Source organism: Acanthochromis polyacanthus, chromosome 7 (genome assembly GCF_021347895.1).
Source record: "Acanthochromis polyacanthus isolate Apoly-LR-REF ecotype Palm Island chromosome 7, KAUST_Apoly_ChrSc, whole genome shotgun sequence".
Classification (NCBI taxonomy): domain Eukaryota; kingdom Metazoa; phylum Chordata; class Actinopteri; family Pomacentridae; genus Acanthochromis; species Acanthochromis polyacanthus.
In genome coordinates, this window is record NC_067119.1 from 4,436,520 (window position 1) to 4,454,680 (window position 18,161).

The window sequence follows — 18,161 nt, forward strand, 5'->3', positions numbered from 1 at the left end:
TGAGCTGTCAACAGATCGAGACACTCGGCGTCGCTTTCATTAGCTCGTTTCTCCCTCGGACGGTTTAAAATCTTCTTCCTTTCGTCTCTCCTCATCTTCGGTGTCACGTCTCCCACAAAAACCTTCTATTTTTTCCATCTCATGCCCTTGTTTTCCCTCTCAGCCGCTCGTGTTTTCTCTTTCTCTGCTACTTGTTTTCAATCCCCACCTGCTTTCACTTCTCTTTACTCAACATTCTCCTCCTCCTGATGGTTTTATGTCATTACAAAGGCTTTCCATCTCTTCTCTTTTATGCCCCCACACTGGAAAAAAATGCCCCTCTCAAAACAAGAGAAAAAACTTATTTCAAAGAACTTTTACCTTGAAATAAGTGAAAAAAATCTGCCAATAGAAGAAGTGAAAAATGGTTTGGTAAAGTGTCTTGAAATAAGATGTGATACTTAGAATATTGCGATTTAAAAATTAGCTTGAAACTTATTTTAAGCTGTATTTTACCAGGATTGTCCAGCTTAGTTGTCTTAACCCTCCTGTTGTCCTCATTTATGGCGCCAAAAAATATTGTTGCCTTGTCTGAAAAAAATCCTGAGTTATAGAAAATTTGCAAAATCTTCAGGAAGAAAATTCTTGAAAAGTTTTATTTAAAAAAAAAATCCCCAAATTTGGCAAGAAATAAAATATTTAAAAAAGAAAATTGGAAATATTTTCAAAAAATGAATAAAAATCTTCCAAAAATATATAATAAATTTCTAAAGTGATTACATGTGTCAGTAAAACTTCTAATATTTTCTTTAAGAACATTCACAAAAAAATCAACCAAAATCCAGCGAATTTTGCTTTTTTTCCCTGAATGTTCTTTGGAAACATTTTTTTAACATTTATTTTTTCCATCAAAAATGTTAAAAAATTTCCCAAATATTTTTGAAAATGTTGAAGTTTTCACTGCGAAAATATTTGTTTTCTCCATATTCTCAAACTTTAAAACGGGTCAATTTGACTCACAGGACGACATGAGGGTTAAAACAAGATAATTTCAAGATTGTTTGACTTAAGATATTTAAGATGAGTTGTCTTCAAAAAAAAGTCCCTCCGCCTTGCTGAATTGTCACATTTATCTTCAATCAAGTGTGATGAGACATTTAGACTAAAAATAAGACAAACAGACTTGGTAAGATTTTGAGTTTTTGCAGTGCAAACCAGAAGTTTATGTATAAACCTGCAGAAAAGCCCAGCTGTCCCGTCGCTGTGTGACTTCATCCAATGACTGTCATTCATTCCCGTCATGGTGCAGTTTGGGGACGAGCTCCAGTTCTCCTGTTTGTTCATCTGTCCTTCACAAACTGTTCTCAGAGTCACAGCTGAGGTGATTTGGGGGAACGATGCGTCTCAGTCGTGACTGCAGGTCGTCCATAAGGATGAAGCTCACATTTGGGTCTTTAGATTAAACACTTTCCGTGCCAATGTAGATTAAGACGGAGGTTTTTTTTTTGGTTTTTGCCCTGACATTTTCTGTGATTACTGGTTTGTTCCGTGAAGGGCAGAGTACACTTGTCAGAGCAGGTCAGAAATGTCAAATATTAAACCTCACTCCGACATATCTATAGAAAAACAAACAGGAGTTGTTAAACTTTCTAAACTGAAAGATGACTGATTATCTGATCCGTTATTCAACAGGTTTTTTAGCTACGAATAATAGCTTATTGACATTGAAGAAGAAATGTTAAAGACTTCTCTTTTAATTGCACAGATGCAAAATATTAAAAAAAAAAGGCTGCTGGAGTTTGTGTTGTTCTATATTTTGACACCGATATTTTCAGTTTTGTTGCAAGCCTTCAATGCCATGAAAACGTATTTGCCCCCTTCTCGAATTCTTTTTAAAAAAATATTTCCCACACTTACATGTTTAAGACCATCAGACAAAGACATTTTAAATGATGATTTGACGTTTTATTGGAAAAAAACTATCCAGACCTACCTTGCCCGATGTGGAAAAGTAATTGCCCCCCTTGTTGAATCGTGAATTAACTGACTAGTCACATTTGTCGGAAAGCGAGTTCAATTTCACTGACCACAGCAACAAAATGTCTCATTTTTGTAATTTTTTGTCTGACTTTTTGCATTTTGTTTTTTTGTTTGTTTTTTTTGGTCTTGTGGTGTAAGTCTATTTTTTAGTCATTTTGTTTCTCGCTTTTGTCATTTTTTTGTCTCGTTTTCGTCGTTTACCCGTTTTTTTTTGGAGTGGCCTAGTCAGAGTCCAGACTTTAATCTGATTGAAATGCTGTGGCGTGACCTTAAAAAAGCCGTTCATGCTCAAAAACCCTCCGGTGTTGCTGAATTTAAACAATTCTGCAAAGAAAATTGGACCAAAATATCTCCACAGAGGTGTAAATGACCCATTGCCAGTTACAGAAAACGCTTCATTTCAGTTGTTGCTGCTGAGGGTGGACTAAGCAGTTATTAGGTTTAGGGGGCAATTACTTTTTCACACAGGGGCAGGTAGCTTTGAATAGCTTTTTCATTCCTTATTAATAAATAAAGTCATCATTTGAAAACTGAATTTTGTGTTTACTTTGCTGATATTTACATTTTTTGATGAGCTTAAACTTTAAAGCAGGGAAAACATGCAAAAAATAAGAATTTGAGAAGGGGGCAAATACTAATTCACGGCACTGTATATGCATTCCAGATGTTGTTCATGTGTTTCATTGATTACTAATCTGTCAGCCCGAATAAAACATATCGGTTGTTATTTATTGATACTTTCTTTTCCAGTTGTTCTGCACATGAACAAGTTTCTGCTGCCGTCATTTTTCTTTTTTTGGCGGAACATGTGGAACCAAAAGTTCAGATTTCATTTCATAATAGGAGCTGCTGTACAGACCATCCATCCAGGACAAAGTTGCATTAAACCACATCTGTAAATGCATCTTTGCCAAGTGCCACTGAAGTTTCATGAGTGCCTTTTTGTTGTTTTAGTCTTTAAAAAGTCTGAAATCTAACGTGTTCCTTCTCCAGGTTGAAAATATCCTGCTGAACGACCAGGGAAACTACGTGCTGTGTGACTTTGGCAGCTCCACTCACAAGGTTCTGCTGCCACATAAAGATGGAGTGACCGCCGTGGAAGACGAGATTAAGAAGTACGTTTTTTTTTTTCTTCATCAGTGATGCTCTGCGTGTTACAGCATATATTAGTGGTTAATATCTACCTGTCGCTTTTAGGGAACAAAATTACTTGGAGATACCTGAAGAGTCTGCATTACTAAAGCTAATACATTGATCCTAATATGGGTAGGACGATGGAAATACTTTTTTTAGGAAAATGGTCCAAAAAATGGCACTGAGCAGGTTGGTTTAGTTGGGGAAAAAATTTAATAATCTTACGTTCTCGGTCAGTTGAGCTAATGCCGCTCAAATCAGAAAATCAGACCTCTTTATTTTAGACGTTTTCATTTGTCGCAGTAGAAGCACAGGTGGAATAAATGATGGCTCATTTCCATTACAGTGAACCAGAATAAACGGGAGCAGGACCTCCTCCAAGTGGAATGCAGCCATTATTACTCCTCCTGTGATTCCTCTACTGTGACGAGTCAGACCGGCTGCTGCCTGAGCAGTTGTTGCACACAAAAAGATAAAATCTGTTTCTGTATGTCGGTTGTAAACTAGAGATCCTGTAAGTCACACAGAGGGCAGACTTGAGAGGCTCAGTTTCCCCAAAAGGTTGTTCTGAATCAGGGGTGTCAAACATAAGGCCCACGGGCCAAAACCGGCCCTTCAGAGGGTCCAATCTGGCCCTCAGGACGACTTTGCAAAGTGTAAAAATGAAAGAGAAGACATTGACAGCAAATTAAAAACAATAAAATAATTTATAGACCGTGATCATGAAGTACAACACTATCTCGCTCATTGTTTGTTGCTTTGTGTCTCGTCTTGGTAATATTTTGTCATTTTTTTGTCTGACTTTTGTTTGTCTCATGTTTTTGTAATTTTGGGTTTTCTTTTCGTCTCGCTTGTTTTTTTTTGTCCCTTTGTGTTTTGCTTTATTCATCGTTTGTGTGTTGTTTTTTTTGCGTTGTTTTTTTTTTTGCCTGGCTTGCGGTGTTTGTCTATTTTTTTTGGTTGTTTCTGGCTTTTGTCAAATTTTTTTTGTCTCGTTTGTGTCTTTCTCCAATTTTTTTGTGGCTTTGTAACTTTTTGTTTAACTTTTTCTCTCTTTTGTTTTGCGTAGTGTCTCTTTTTTCGTCGTTTTGTTGTTTTTGTTTTTTTTTTGCTTTTGGCAATTCCTGTCTCATTTTTGTAATGTTTTGTCTTTTGTAAAGTAAATACTATATCATTCAATTCCAGATACTTGTGATGAAATGAAATGTTTGGTTACTTTGTAGACACTCTGTAAATGATAAACTGAGACATATTATTGTTGAAATTTCACTTACTTTTCTTTATAAATTTCAGGTTGTTCGTAATGTTTTGAAAAAGATGGTTCATTAAATGTGAATTTTTTTCTGTACATTTTTGAAATTTTGAAATCAAACTAGGCTGAATGTGGACTCTGAACTAAAATGAGTTTGACGCTCCTGAACTAAATCATCAAATCTGTCCAAGGCCACGTCCCCACACTAATACTTTCTCACTTTAAAACAAAACTGTCTGCATCCAGATGAGCATTTTACCACCGTTCAGATATAATCTTGGTCCACGGTAACACACCTTTCATGTGTACTGGACGTGCATTTGTAGGCGTAAATAATAAACAAATTATTGGTTGCTTAGTTGCAAAGTAAAACCAAAGATTGTCTTATCTACACTACAGCTTTGAGCAGAGATAACCAGGTCAGCAGCACCTGTAACTCTGCAGTAGTTTGTGTTGAATTAATCACTAGTAGTCACATGGGTGCAAATCAAAGGACACTTAGAGGCTAATTCAGACCCAATAAGGAAGCAAATGTGGGACGTAATCCAAGACAGTTTAGTCGTCCTAAAGCGCCTTACTAGTAGAAAAATAGCAAATGTTTCATAAACGTGGACGAAGTAAACTAAAACCTGCTGCAAAGAGGCTATTCCTGTGAATGATTGAGTGTTGTTGAGGTCATGACTCTGGCGCTCCTTTGTGGTCACAACCTCTGCCCTTTTTCTTCCCTTTGACTTGCAGATCTCGTGCATGTCTTATATTTGCACAGCGTCAAATCACAGTAGTCCAACTCTGGCCGATTAGCTCTCCCACATTTACAGCTGCAATAAAGCGCAGCAGCGTGGGCAGCTTATCAGCCGTATACGACCGCGTGTAAACTTCTACAGGTCATACAAACGGGGATCTGCCAGGCCTTTGAACCGCCTGAACTCAGAGGCTCTTTGCATTTTCATCATTATTTATTCCAAACGCAGGCAGCTGCTTTGATTATTATCAGCAGAGTGACCCTGAGTAGAAAACAAAATGTTTGGCTCTCTGGTACAGTAAGAGGTGAACCGGGTCACCTGTGCTGGCAGATTCTGGGCGTTTTTTTCTGTGTATCAGTAAACGGAACAGAAAAATATGTGTAGCAGTGAGAAAATATACCGGTACTAGAATTAAAAACACTCCTTTCAATGTAAAAGTCTTGCTAAGCCCAAAAAAAAATATCAACGTAGTAGCAGTTTATCCTTGAATCTTCAGCAGTAGAAGCTCTAAAAATCCACAGCTCCTTTCAGAATGTTTCCTCTATATGTGGTTTAGCTGGATTAATATTAAAGCTGTCATGTCAATAAACCTATAACACCGTGAACAATCCAGCAGTGTGACAGGAAGCGCTTCTAGCAGAGAATTATCAATTGAATCTGCTGCTCTCCTCGCCTTCACCAGGCTTTTTATTGACTTTTAGCCCATTCGTGTCGCCGTCCGTCATCTTTGGCTGCAGACGCCGGTGGCTGCTGAACGCAGTGGAGCTTCCCTCTGGAGTAGGGATCAAAACTGGCTAAAAGAGTGATTAATGGACTTTAAATCGCCAGACGGCAAGAAATACGACTCTAAAGGAAAGCTAGTGTTCCTCTGTTGGGTCAGTTTGTGTAAAGAGATCTGCTCACAGCTTTGCAAAGTCCATATTAAGTTGATAAGTCAATGTGTGTTATCGTCTTGTGTCCATTTGGTCAAAAACATCCCTTACTGCAGGTGAAATCTGCAGTTTTTGTGTGTTTATTTGCAATATAAAGTCCTGCATCTTAGCGGAAACACCCATGAAGGAATGTCTTCTGTACATATATAAGTTATTACGCCATAAATCATAAAAATAACAACAAATACGTTTTTCGCCCTTTGTTAACAAATACTGGGGGGGAAAAATGGTGACCCTACTTAATGCTTCACCTCTTACATTTTTATTTTTACCTTCTGTACTTGTATCTTTTCTGTATTGTATGAACACTGCCTGCAGTTCAGCCAAAAACTCCCTTAATTTTTCCCACACGGCCGTTAGTCGGAGTTGAGTCGCTAACGGTTTCTCGGTTGCGCTAAGGAACCCAAAATTTTTTGGTATTTGCAGAATCTGGTACAAACTATTTCTTTTTGGCAAAATTTTAAATGAGACACTGAAATGAAGGGATTTCCATGAAGGATGAAGATTTTAGTAGTTTTTTTTTTTCCACACACAAATAGTATAAAAGTCAATGAAAAGTTGAAAATCCAATGTTTTTTTTCTGTTTTTGCGGATTCATATATATGCATTCATATACAGAATCTGATAGGAATGGTTTAATTTTTGGTTTAGAATAAAGTGATTTTGTTTAAATATCTCGAATTTAAGCTTATTTTCTACAAGAAAACTCATATTGCACATAAATAATGTAAAAATAGTTGGAAATATGAATAACTAATGTTACTTTATCTATTTTTACAGTTCCTGGCTCTGATAACTAATAAAATTTGGACTTTTTTTGACTTTTTAATATATTTTTTTTAATGGTAACGTGCCCTTTAAACCTGCCAGACAGTTTTGGGAAACGGGATCAACGCCTCATAAATGTGTAATCAGCATTTTAATGTTGTAGCAGGTGAAGATGGTGCTAATTTTAGCTTGATTCAGTCCTTTCTCATGTGTTTGTATGTAAAATAATAGCATTACAAGTAGCTCTAGCTGTTAAAGAAAGTACATTTCCCCCCTTAAATGTGGAGAGGAGGATTAGGAATGAGGATGAGGAATTGTGCTTCCGTACAGTAAATGACTAAATGCTCTAATTCCTGTCCAGCTCTGTTGCCGAGTCATCTGAACCCTGACTGATCGCTGCTTCCTGTCGCTGTGTCTTGCAGGTACACGACCCTTTCGTATCGGGCGCCAGAGATGATTAACTTGTACGCAGGAAAAGCCATCACCACTAAGGCTGATATATGGGTAAGGTCCTGCTTTGTATGTGCGCTCTGTATCTCAGTGTCTGGGCGTCTCTGCACCCGGCCAGGCTGGTTTGCCCCGGCGGTATTTTGGGCGTCGCTCTGCTCCGACAGGTTCCTCCTCCTGACACCGTTTGCCTCCACCGCCTCTCCAGCAGCGGTTTTTCCTTCATAAAACATTGAGCAGCGAAGCCGGCGCTCCGTCTTATCCCGCTTCCTCCTTTCTCTTCTGCTTTACCTCCGCTGGAGATCATTAGAGGACTCCGATAAGCCGGTGTGAAGTCGAGCGTTTTAAAAGTGTGAGGCGGAGAAGCAGGAACAAGAGCTTGGACGGCAGCCATTTGTAGGAGTGGTGTAAATTGAAAAACCCAGGGAGGTAAAACAGCCAAAGATGTGGTTCTTAGTACGATAAGGTGAAACTTTCTTAATCCCAAAGGAAATTCTTGTGCCAGATATTGCTAAAAAACCACAAATTGACATAATGTGAGAAATGCACGGCCTAAAAAGTAGAAGAGCAATTAGATGTAAGTGCAATACATTGCTAAAATATAAAATAAAGCTGGACTTGAAAAGTGTGAAGTAATGCAGGCAATAATACTGATGAAATAAGTTATATCACACATGAAAATGAAATATTTCAACTAAAAAGATGTAACTGAAATATTGCACTCTAAAAAGGGAAATAAAATTGAAATATTTCACCTGGAAAATGACATAAAAATGAAATATTGCACTTGAAAATAAGATAAGCTGAAATATTTCACCTGAAAAATGATGTGAAAATGAAATATTACACATTACATTGACAATGTTGTACATGAAAGTGAAATGTTAATAATAATAATGAAATATTAGCCTGATTTCGTTACTCTAAATATGCTAAAATAAGGCTGGGATAGAAGAGTAAAAAGTAATGCTGGTTATGATACTGAGGAGCTTAGTGTGGAAATGCATATGAAAAGTGAGATGAAAATTAAATATTGCTCGTGAAAATGAGATGAAAAGCAACATTTTACCTCTAAAATTAAAGAAACTGTTCTCCTGACAATTGTACACCTGGAATTAAAATACTGCAACTGAAAAATTCAACAAAAACAAAATATTTCACCTGACAAAAGAGAGAACTGAAATATTGCACTTGAACAAATGAGATGAAACTGAAATATTTCACTAGAAAAAGTATATGAAAAGAAATATAGCACTTGAACAAATGAGATAAAGTTGAAATATTGTCTGAAAAATGACATTCAAATGTAATATTGGACAATAACATTTTGATAAAAATGAAATATTCCACCTGAAAATAACATACAACTGACATATTTCACCTGAAAAATTTAATAAAAATAAAATACTTGATATCAAAATGAAATATTGCACAGGGTAATGAGATAAAGCTGAAATGTTTCACCTGAAAAATGAAATGAAAATGAAATATTCCACCTGGAAATAAGATACAACTGAAATATTTCATCCAGATATTAAAATAAAATGAAATATTCACCTGAAAATGAGACTGAAATTAAATATTTAACCAGAAAAATGAATTAAAAATGAAATACTCACCTGAAAGTTAGATAAAACTGAAATATTCCACCCAAAAACCAAGATAAAAATGAATATTCCACCTGAAAATAAGATAAAATGAGATGAAAATTAAATGGTGTACTTAAAAAAAATGAGTTGAAACTGAAATGTTGCACCTGAAAAATGAGATTCAAATAAAATATTGTGCATAAAAAACTTAGATATTAAATAACATGTAAGTTAAATATTGCACATGAAAATGAACACTCGATAACATCATTTGGCAGCTTGTAAAAGTGAACACTGCACGTGGACTTTTTCACATTCTGATGTTTCACAGCTTTACATAAAGAGCTGATCTAATCCTGTAAATTAGCAGACAGAACTTTAAGTCGGGAACACAAAACCTCTCTTGAACTTCCACATCCTGTTCTTCAGCCACATTTTATTCACTGTGCTTCACATAAATGTCAAAGGCTTTATCTCAGCGTTGGGGGTTATTGGCGGTACGCTGTCTGACGTAGATTAGCAGTGTAGTCTTCAGATGGAGCGTTTAAAGAAAAACACTCCCTGAACGCCGTGGATAATTCCAAAGTCTCTTTCATCTCCCAACTTGCATCATCAGCAAAAAAAAGAGATGTAGACGGAGCCAAATATAGCCCTAAATGAATATATGATCGGGGAGCGGAGCACTTCTGCATGTGGATTTGTTTGTACAGCGTCACCGCCGGGGGAGCAGACTCCAGGCCTGACTTTAAAAGCAGCTTTTTTTAACCGGTGACATGAAGAACATTAATTCTTCTGAGCAGTCCTGGGCGGCTCGGTGGGGAGAGAACAGCAGCTACCTGGATCTACCACGCTTCACATGGAAAAGTCTGGATTTACTGTGCGTTTGTGATTCGTCTGGCCTGTAAATCTCCTTCTAACCTTGTAAAAATAAAATAAAAAAAAAAAAAAAAACAGATTGTATCGTAGACATCATGCATGTTGTGCTGTAATCTTTCATATTTATTTACCTTTTTAAAACAACTTGAACATTAATTAAGACGTACAGATGCTTCATTTTAGGTTTTTAAGATAAAACATATATGTGAAGGAAATTCTTTGGCCAAATATTAGTCAGGAAAAGCTAAATGAAATGGCATGTCACACATTATAATTAAATATCTCACCTAAAAAAATAGGTGCAAATGAAATGTCGCACCTGAAAATGAGAAAAAATGAAATACTGCACCTGAAAAAAATGAGGTAAAAATGCAATATTTCACCTGAAAAATAGATTAAAATGCAATATTGCTCCTGAAAAATCTGATTAAGATTAAATATTTCACTTGAAAAATGAGAATTAATGTAAATGTTGCACCTGAAAGATGAAAATGAAATATTGCACCTATACAAAAAGATAAAAATGAAGTATTTCATCTGAAAAAAGAATGATTTAAATGAAATATTTCCCCTGGGAAATTTGATTAAATTGAAATGTTGCACCTAAAAAAATAAATGTTTTACTTGGAAAATTACATTAAAGTGAAATATTGCGCCTAAAATGAAATTATTCTCTTAAAAAATTAGATTAAAGTGAAATATTTCCCCAACATAAAATAGAGTAAATTCAAATGTTGCACCTAAAAATGAAATATTTCATTTGAAAATCAGATTAAAATGAACTATTGCACCTAAACATGAAATATTTCGGGTGACAAATGAGATGAAAATGAACTATTGCTGCTACATTGTCCAGGTTGCGATCACCGGCATGTTAAATCGATGTCCAGTTTTCCTGATTATTTCTAGTATCTGTAATAAATTTGGCACATAAATCTCCTTCTAACCTTGTAAAAAGCACAGATTCTATCTTAAATGTTTGTATTTTCTGATGATAACCTGATATTTCTGTAATAGGGAGGGATATGAGATGTGATGATGGTTTACCTTACTGGCAGCCAAATGCTGATTATAAACTGTTTTTTCCGTTTAATTGGTGGAACCAACGACTGCAGGGCTTTTCAAATATATGAATTTACTGGACAACATAAGAAAATTACTTCAACTTAAATGTGCAATATATTTCTGTTCATATTGCATTTTAAACAAAACCGTAAACTTTTACCCAGACGGATGCTGTCTTCCCGTCAGATGTTTAATTTTAAGGCCTTTATTTCCCGACACTGATGATGATGATGATGCTGTTTTTCTCATGCAGCCTGATTAAGAAGCCTGTAATAATTCAGTAAATGTGCTTTTAGAATCACTCCGTGTTCATGTCTCAAGGTGGTGAGGGAAGAATTCCTGATCAGTTTAAGTTGGTTTCTCGGCTTCAGTGAAATATCGTTGATGATTAAATCGGTCTCAGGGATCCAGACTGAACATTTTAGCAGGACCAGTTAAATCGACTTACAGCGTATTAATTTCCTTCTTGACTCTATGAAAATAACAAAACTTTAGCATCCATTTATATTTACAAGTGTGATATGTTCAAAAATCAGTGTTTTGTTTTTGTCGTTTTGTGTTGTTTTTGTCTCATTCTGTCTTGTTTTTTTGTCTTTTTAACGTTTGTCCATTTTTTCTTGTTTTGTTTCTCATTTTTTCTTGTTTTGTTTCTCATTTTTGCTGTTTTGTGTCTTTTTTGTAACATTTTGTCTTGCTTTTTGCCTCGTTTTTGTGGTTTTGTGGGAGTTTTGTCTCACTTGTTGTTGGTTCATGTTTTGTCATTTTGTGTCTCTTTTTTTGTAGCATTTTGTCTTGTTTTTGTTTTTCTGTCTGACTTGTCACTTGTCTGTTTTCTTCATGTTTCTAATTTTTGTCGTTTTGCGTTTCCTTGTCTCTCTTGCGGTGTCTGTTTTGTCATTTTGTTTCTCGCTTTTGTCATTTTTTTGTTGTTTTGTCTCTGTTGTATCGTTTCTCTTTTTTTTGTTATTTGTTTCTCACTTTTGTCGTTTTGAGCTGCATTTTTGTAACATTTTGTCTTTTTGTGTGTTTCTTTGTGTCACTTGTTTCTTTTCTACTTTTTTGTCATTTTGTTTCTCACTTTTTTTGTCTCTTTTCTGTCGTTTTGTCTTTGTCTCAGTTGTATCGTTTTTGTCATTTTGTTTCTCACTTTTGTCATTTCGTGCCTCACTTTTGTAACATTTTGTCTTGTTTTTTGTGTTTCCTTGTGTCACTTGTGTTGCTTGTCTTCTGTTTTGTCGTTTTGCTTCTCACTTTTGTCATTTTTTTGTCTCGTTTTTGTCTTTTTGTCTTTGCCTCGGTTATATTGTTTCTCATTTTTTTTGTCGTTTTGTGCTTCACTTTTGTAACGTTTTGTCTTGTTTTTGTGTTTCTTGGTGTCACTTGTATTGCTTGTCTACTTTTTTGTCGTTTTGTTTCTCACTTTTGTCATTTTTGTCTCGTTTTTATCGTCCATTTTTTCCTCACTAACTTTTTTTGTCGAATTTTTTCTCTGTTTTGTGTCATTTGTCTTATTTTTTGTCGTTTCTTGTGTTGTTTTTGTCTTTTTTTGTCTCGTTTCTGTAAAATTTTGTCTTTTTACTGGTTTTCAGTCTTTTTTTGGCTGACTTTTGTTGCTTGTCATGTTTTTGTTGTCTCTCTTGCGTCGTTTGCCTGTTTTGTTTTTTTTTAGTCGTTTTGTTTCTCACTTGTCTTTTTTTGTCTTTTGTTGTCTTGCTTGTGTCGTCAGTCCATCTTTGTGGTAGTTTATCTCGCTTTTGTCCTTTTTTTTTTTCTTATATAGAGAAAAGAAGACTGCTCTCATCTTCAAAGGGCGCTTTATGATCCAACACTCAGGTGTCTCGTTGGCACGGCGCTGACTGAAACCTTCCTGAACGCTAGCAGCCTTTACAGTAACTGGATACAGGTGTTTTAACAGACTGTTGCCGTTTCCTCTCCACAGGCTCTTGGATGCTTGTTGTACAAGCTGTGTTTCTTCGCGCTTCCATTTGGGGAGAGTCAAGTTGCCATATGTGACGGAACCTTTATCGTTCCAGATAACTCCAAATTCTCCTTCAAGTTGCACTGCTTAATCAGTAAGTACTCCGATTTCTTCTTCTTGTGTGTCTGTTCTGATGATTTAACAGTCAGTCTTTGCTCTCGGAGTGTTGTTTTTCCCTCTCATATTTTCATTTTCTTGCTGTTCTATGAAGGCATGTTTGAGCTGGAAAGCGTTCTCCTCGTGATTGTGCCAAAATGCAGCTTTGCACAAACATAATTACACCGAATACAGCACAAAACCTTCAGAGTTTTCGGGGTTTTCTACATGGAGCGCGTTTGATTTTAATTTACCATTTTCTCATCAGCTAGATTGTGATCTGCCGTTGTGTTTTTCTTTGTGCTTTGTTCGCCCACAGAGCGAACGGTAACTGCGCTAAAGTGTTTCTTTGTTGTGCATTTACACAACTTGAGCCTGTTTGAACCAGTCAGGCTCTGTCAGTCATGACAAGTTATTTCACTTCCCTAAATGTCTCCTGCAGTGGCGCTTCCTTTTTACAATGTTAGTCATGCGGCTCCACCTAGTGGCCAAACGGAAGCAATGCATGTTAACTGCAGTTGATGAGATTTTTCCGTCTTTTCCAGGATATATGCTCGAACCAGATCAGGAGAAGAGACCAGACATTTACCAAGTGTCCTACTTTGCCTTCAAATTAGCTGGAAAGGACTGCCCAGTGCCAAATCTCTTTGTGAGTCTGCAGAATAAAGCAACCAGGATTTTTTTTTTTAATGTTTGTGGACATTTACTCATAATTCTGATGTTGTTTTTCCAGAGCTCTCCCATCCCCACATCGCTGCCAGAACCACTAACAGCGAGTGAAGTCGCTGCTAAGAAGAGCATGACGAAAGCCAGGTGGGGTCACTTAGAAATGTGCTTACTTATGAAAGAAAAGTTTTTTTTAATCAATGAATTTAACATTTATTGAATCAGAAATGCAGTCTAGATCAGAGGTGGCCCAAAACCGGTTCGGTAAAGTGAAAAAAATTCCAGAGAAGACATTAACTGCAGATTGTAAATTAGTAAAACTCTAAATTTAACATAATTTCTAGACTATGACCAGTTGTTTTGATCATAAAGTACAAAACTATATGACTCATTGTGCTTTTGTCTCATTCTTATAATGCTTTGTGTTGTTTTTGTCAGACTTTTATCATTTGTCATGTTTTTGTTGTTTTGTTTCTCACTTTTGTTTTTTCCTTTGTCTCGCTTGTAAATTTTGTCTTTTTTTTAAATCATTTTATGTTTTGCTTTATTAGTCGTTTTGCGTAGCGTTTTTGTCGTTTTGTTTCTCTTTTGTCATTTTGTCTCGTTTTTGTCCATCTATTGTTTTGTCGCTTTGTCACTGTTTTGTCAGATTTTGTCTCTTTTTGTTCAGTGTCGTCTCTTTTTTTTTTTGTCAGTATGTGTCTCATTCCTGTAATATTTGTCTTGTAAATACTGTTTTTGTCTTTTTTTTTTATCTGACTTTTGCTGTTTTGCTCATAAAGTAAAATACTGTGTGTTCAGTTCCAGATAGCTGATGTTGTGTTCCTTTGTAGACACTCTGTGGTCTGTAAGTTGTAATGTGTAAATGATAAACTGAGGCATAATATTGTTGAAATTGAATTTATTTTACTTAATAAATTTCAGGTTGTTCGTAATGTTTTGCGAAAAGATAATTCCTTAAATGAGCATTATCAGAACGTACTTTTTTTGCACAAAAACAAAGGGAATAATTTACAGTTGTGGTTATTTACAGGTTGTTATTCTGTGATTTTATTGGTCACTGGAGCTCAAATTGGGCTGAATGTGGAACCTGAACTAAGATGAGTTTGTACATGCTTACCACATTAACGATGGTAGCTTTAGGAATAAAAATGCCGTTAAACTCAGCAGCTGAAGAAGAAAATGAACTTGTTTTTTTTTTCCTTTCCAGGATAACGGAGTCTGTGGGTCCAACGGAAACATCGATAGCTCCCAGACAGCGGCCGAAAGCTGCCAACAGTAACGTCCTGCCTCTCGCCAACACTGTCACCCCCGTCAAGATGACCGTGCCTTCAGCACCCGTCAGCAACGGCCAGAAAGGTTCGTAAGGTTGATGTTTTTATCTGCAGGATCTCCTTTATCTGACAGGTGTGTTCTTAGTGCTGCACAAAGAATAGAGAAGATAGAGAAGGTTAAAGAAAAATAGCCTCCAGGTAAGACGGCTCTTTTTTTCAGATTAAAAAGATGAAGATTCCCACACCTGAACACATGTAGCAACACATTTCCTGGATTTTATGTGATTAAACACATTCGATTAACGTTCCTATAAACGTTGTGGTGCTGCCTGCTGTTTGTAGTTTTATTCAGCTGTTGAGTTTAGCCCATAAATTTATTTGTCTGAAGTAGTACTTTATTTAGATTTCTGCTGATATTTCTTAAATGCTTTCACTCTCCCCTTTGCTGCTGTAACAATCCAAATTTCCCCGGTGTGGCTTTAATTGGGGTTTATATTGTATTCAAGGATTTTAGATAACATTAAAGACACAGACACACAACGTTACTGCATGTAAGGGGCTTTTTATTAGTGCAGTAAACGGTAAAAAGTGGGAAGTTTCAAGCTGCACTGGGACAAAAGTTTATTAATTTAAAAATTACACATACTCGGTTTAATCATAAATTAATTAGTTGGGATGAAATCTGTTTGGATTCGTGAAAATCCTGTGTTTTTGCAGTAAAATTAAACTTTTATTTCCTGTAATATTCTGACTGCAGTGCTAACATTCCACCAATTATGTTGTTTTTGCTGCCACGTGAGTTTTAACTTGAAGCTTTTATCCATCTTTCGCTGATACATTTTATTTGTGCACTCAAATTCTGTATTTTTGCAGTAAAATTCCATTTTTATCACCTGTGATAGTTTGACTGGAGTGCTAATATTCCACCATTTGTGTTATTTTTGCTGCTACATGAGTTTTAACTTGATTGTTTTCTCCATATTTCACTGAAACAGTTCACTTGTGTTGTCTCCTGTGTTGTTTAAGGTATTAAAACCATCCGTCCGTCCTTCTCTGTCCACTCAGCTCCCACTCCCGGCTCTGGACAACCATCCATGCAGCCGCAGCCCGGCAGCCAGCAGCACCGAGTCCTGCAGCAGCTGCAGCCCGGTGACCTGCGACTGCAGCAGCTGCAGCAGCAACAGCATCACCACCACCACCAACAGCAACAAGCAGTGCAGCAGCAGCAGCATGCAAACGCACAGCAACTCCAATACCTCCAGGTACAAGTCTGTTAATGTTGAATACGTGCAAATAAAGAGCTCAAAATCTGTGCCATTTTCCTCAAACATACAGCCAAACAATGCACACTTTAAAGTTATTAAAACAAATCTGATAAACTGTGTCTTTGACAGTAGAATAGCTCTGCAGCGCTTTAGGAAAAAATGCAGTTCTGTATCCAAGCTGTTCCTTTGTTTTCATTTCGCAAAATAACAGAATCATTTAACAAAATCACAGAGTAAACAAGCTGAAATATGTCTTCTTAAATGCTCTTTTTGCAATTTGATTTACTGTTGCATTATAACAGTAAAAATAATTGAAAAATCCTTTTCAAATTCATCAACTTTCACATTTACAGTCACAACAAACAGAAGTAATGATTTCACAAAGTGCTGCATTGTAGTAAAGCTGGGATAATAAAAAGGAAGAATAGGAATCTCAGCTGCGCTTGCACTGTATATATTCATTTATATTTTTCTTTTTTGTACACTTTAGGGATCTGAGAAACGACGTTTCAGTCTCTGTATTTTCTGCACATGTAGAGATGAAAGTCACATCCCATAAAAGCTCCTGTAGGTGTTCAAGTAAACTTGTAGTAAACTTGAGGTGTTGCATAAAAAGCTGCATTTTGATTTGAAATGCATCCAAACAGGATTTATAGCCCAAAAGTTGGTGAAAACCTGTATTTTCTGTCACAACAATGGGCTTCTAATCCATCACAGTGAACTTATTTGTCCTTTCTGTAATAGTTTTGGATGTTTAAAAGAAAAAAGAAAGATGAGATGCACCAAACAAATCTACAAGTTTCTGCCTGACTGTTTGGAGGAATCAGAAAGACACACCTTTTTTTACTAATTTAAATCCTGAACAGATGAGTGTTAGTTTCTCTCTATGAAATGCAGAAAGAACAAAGCATCAGATGCTGGAATCATATCAGAGAAACGATAAGTTCTGTTTTAGGAACAAATACTGAACGGAGCCTTGTTGGTTCTTAAAAATGCGGACTTTTCAGACTGGAACAGATTGAGGAAATGTAGCTCTCACGTTAAAATTCAGTGTCTGTTGCTTCCACACACCTGAATAATTTGTTTGCTTTTTTAGGATCTGTATCAAATTAACAGTGTTCAGTGCAGCTCTGTCACTCCCACCTCTAAAAATATTCACATGACAGATATTACAAGTTGGACTGCTTCCCAATTTGAAGCGCTTCCAATCTGCAGACATTTCAGCCGCGTCCTGCTACAGATTGACGTGCACGAAGGATCGGGCATTTTAAAGTGTGTTCACCGACCAGCTTTAACATCCCTAGTTATCAGCCGTCTGATCCATCGCTGCGTCTAATCGTGCAGATTCCTGACCTCTTCTTGTGTCTCCTCAGTACCAACAGGCCGTGCAGCAGTCCATCCAGCTCCAGCAGCAGCAGCAGCAGCAGCAGCAGCAGGCGTTGCTCCAGCAGCAGCAGCAGATGATGATGCAGCCCATGTATCAGCAGCAGGTCGCTCAGGCTCAGGCTCAGGCTCAGTACGCAGCCATGGTGAGTTCTGGACAAGTCTGGAGCCACGTGATAAATGTACGATCTGCTGTCTGGACGTCTCTCTGATCTGCTTTTGTCCGTCTGAAGCGAAGGCTGGGGGATGTAGCTCAGATATTTAACAATAAGATGTTTAATTCCAGTCAGTGCTAGTAATTTTTGATCATATATGTTTGGATAAAAGAATAATTTAACCTTGATAGACATTCAGCAACCCCTTGTCATACATAGAAGACATTCAGGGTGCTTAACAGTCAAAGGTAAACACAGATCAATAACAGAAGAATAAAATACACACAGCAAGTTTATACCCCAGGGGCTGGAATAGTCCAGAATATACCACATGTAAAACCAGTCTACGTCACATATTTAGCCAGAAATACAAAGACGTGTCGCGCTGATATACGGATTGACTCGTGGAGCACAGATTAAAGATAATACAGAGAGATACTCCACTGAAATCTGTTGAACAGAAACGATTGAAGCCAGCCAATGTGGATGTTGTTTGATAATGTTTTGCTCACAGCATAA

General features: G+C 36.7%; 1 protein-coding gene across 1 annotated transcript in view; it reads left to right on the forward strand.

Annotated features, from left to right (window-relative positions):
* Window positions 1–18,161, forward strand: part of bmp2k (BMP2 inducible kinase) — a 72,726-nt gene that overhangs the window by 36,565 nt on the left and 18,000 nt on the right. The window contains exons 5-12 of the mRNA XM_022212378.2: window positions 3,013–3,134; window positions 7,271–7,352; window positions 12,765–12,897; window positions 13,445–13,548; window positions 13,633–13,712; window positions 14,776–14,924; window positions 15,905–16,101; window positions 17,478–17,633. Of these exons, the coding sequence (XP_022068070.2) occupies window positions 3,013–3,134; window positions 7,271–7,352; window positions 12,765–12,897; window positions 13,445–13,548; window positions 13,633–13,712; window positions 14,776–14,924; window positions 15,905–16,101; window positions 17,478–17,633 (1,023 nt within the window). The remainder of the gene's footprint in view (window positions 1–3,012; window positions 3,135–7,270; window positions 7,353–12,764; window positions 12,898–13,444; window positions 13,549–13,632; window positions 13,713–14,775; window positions 14,925–15,904; window positions 16,102–17,477; window positions 17,634–18,161) is intronic.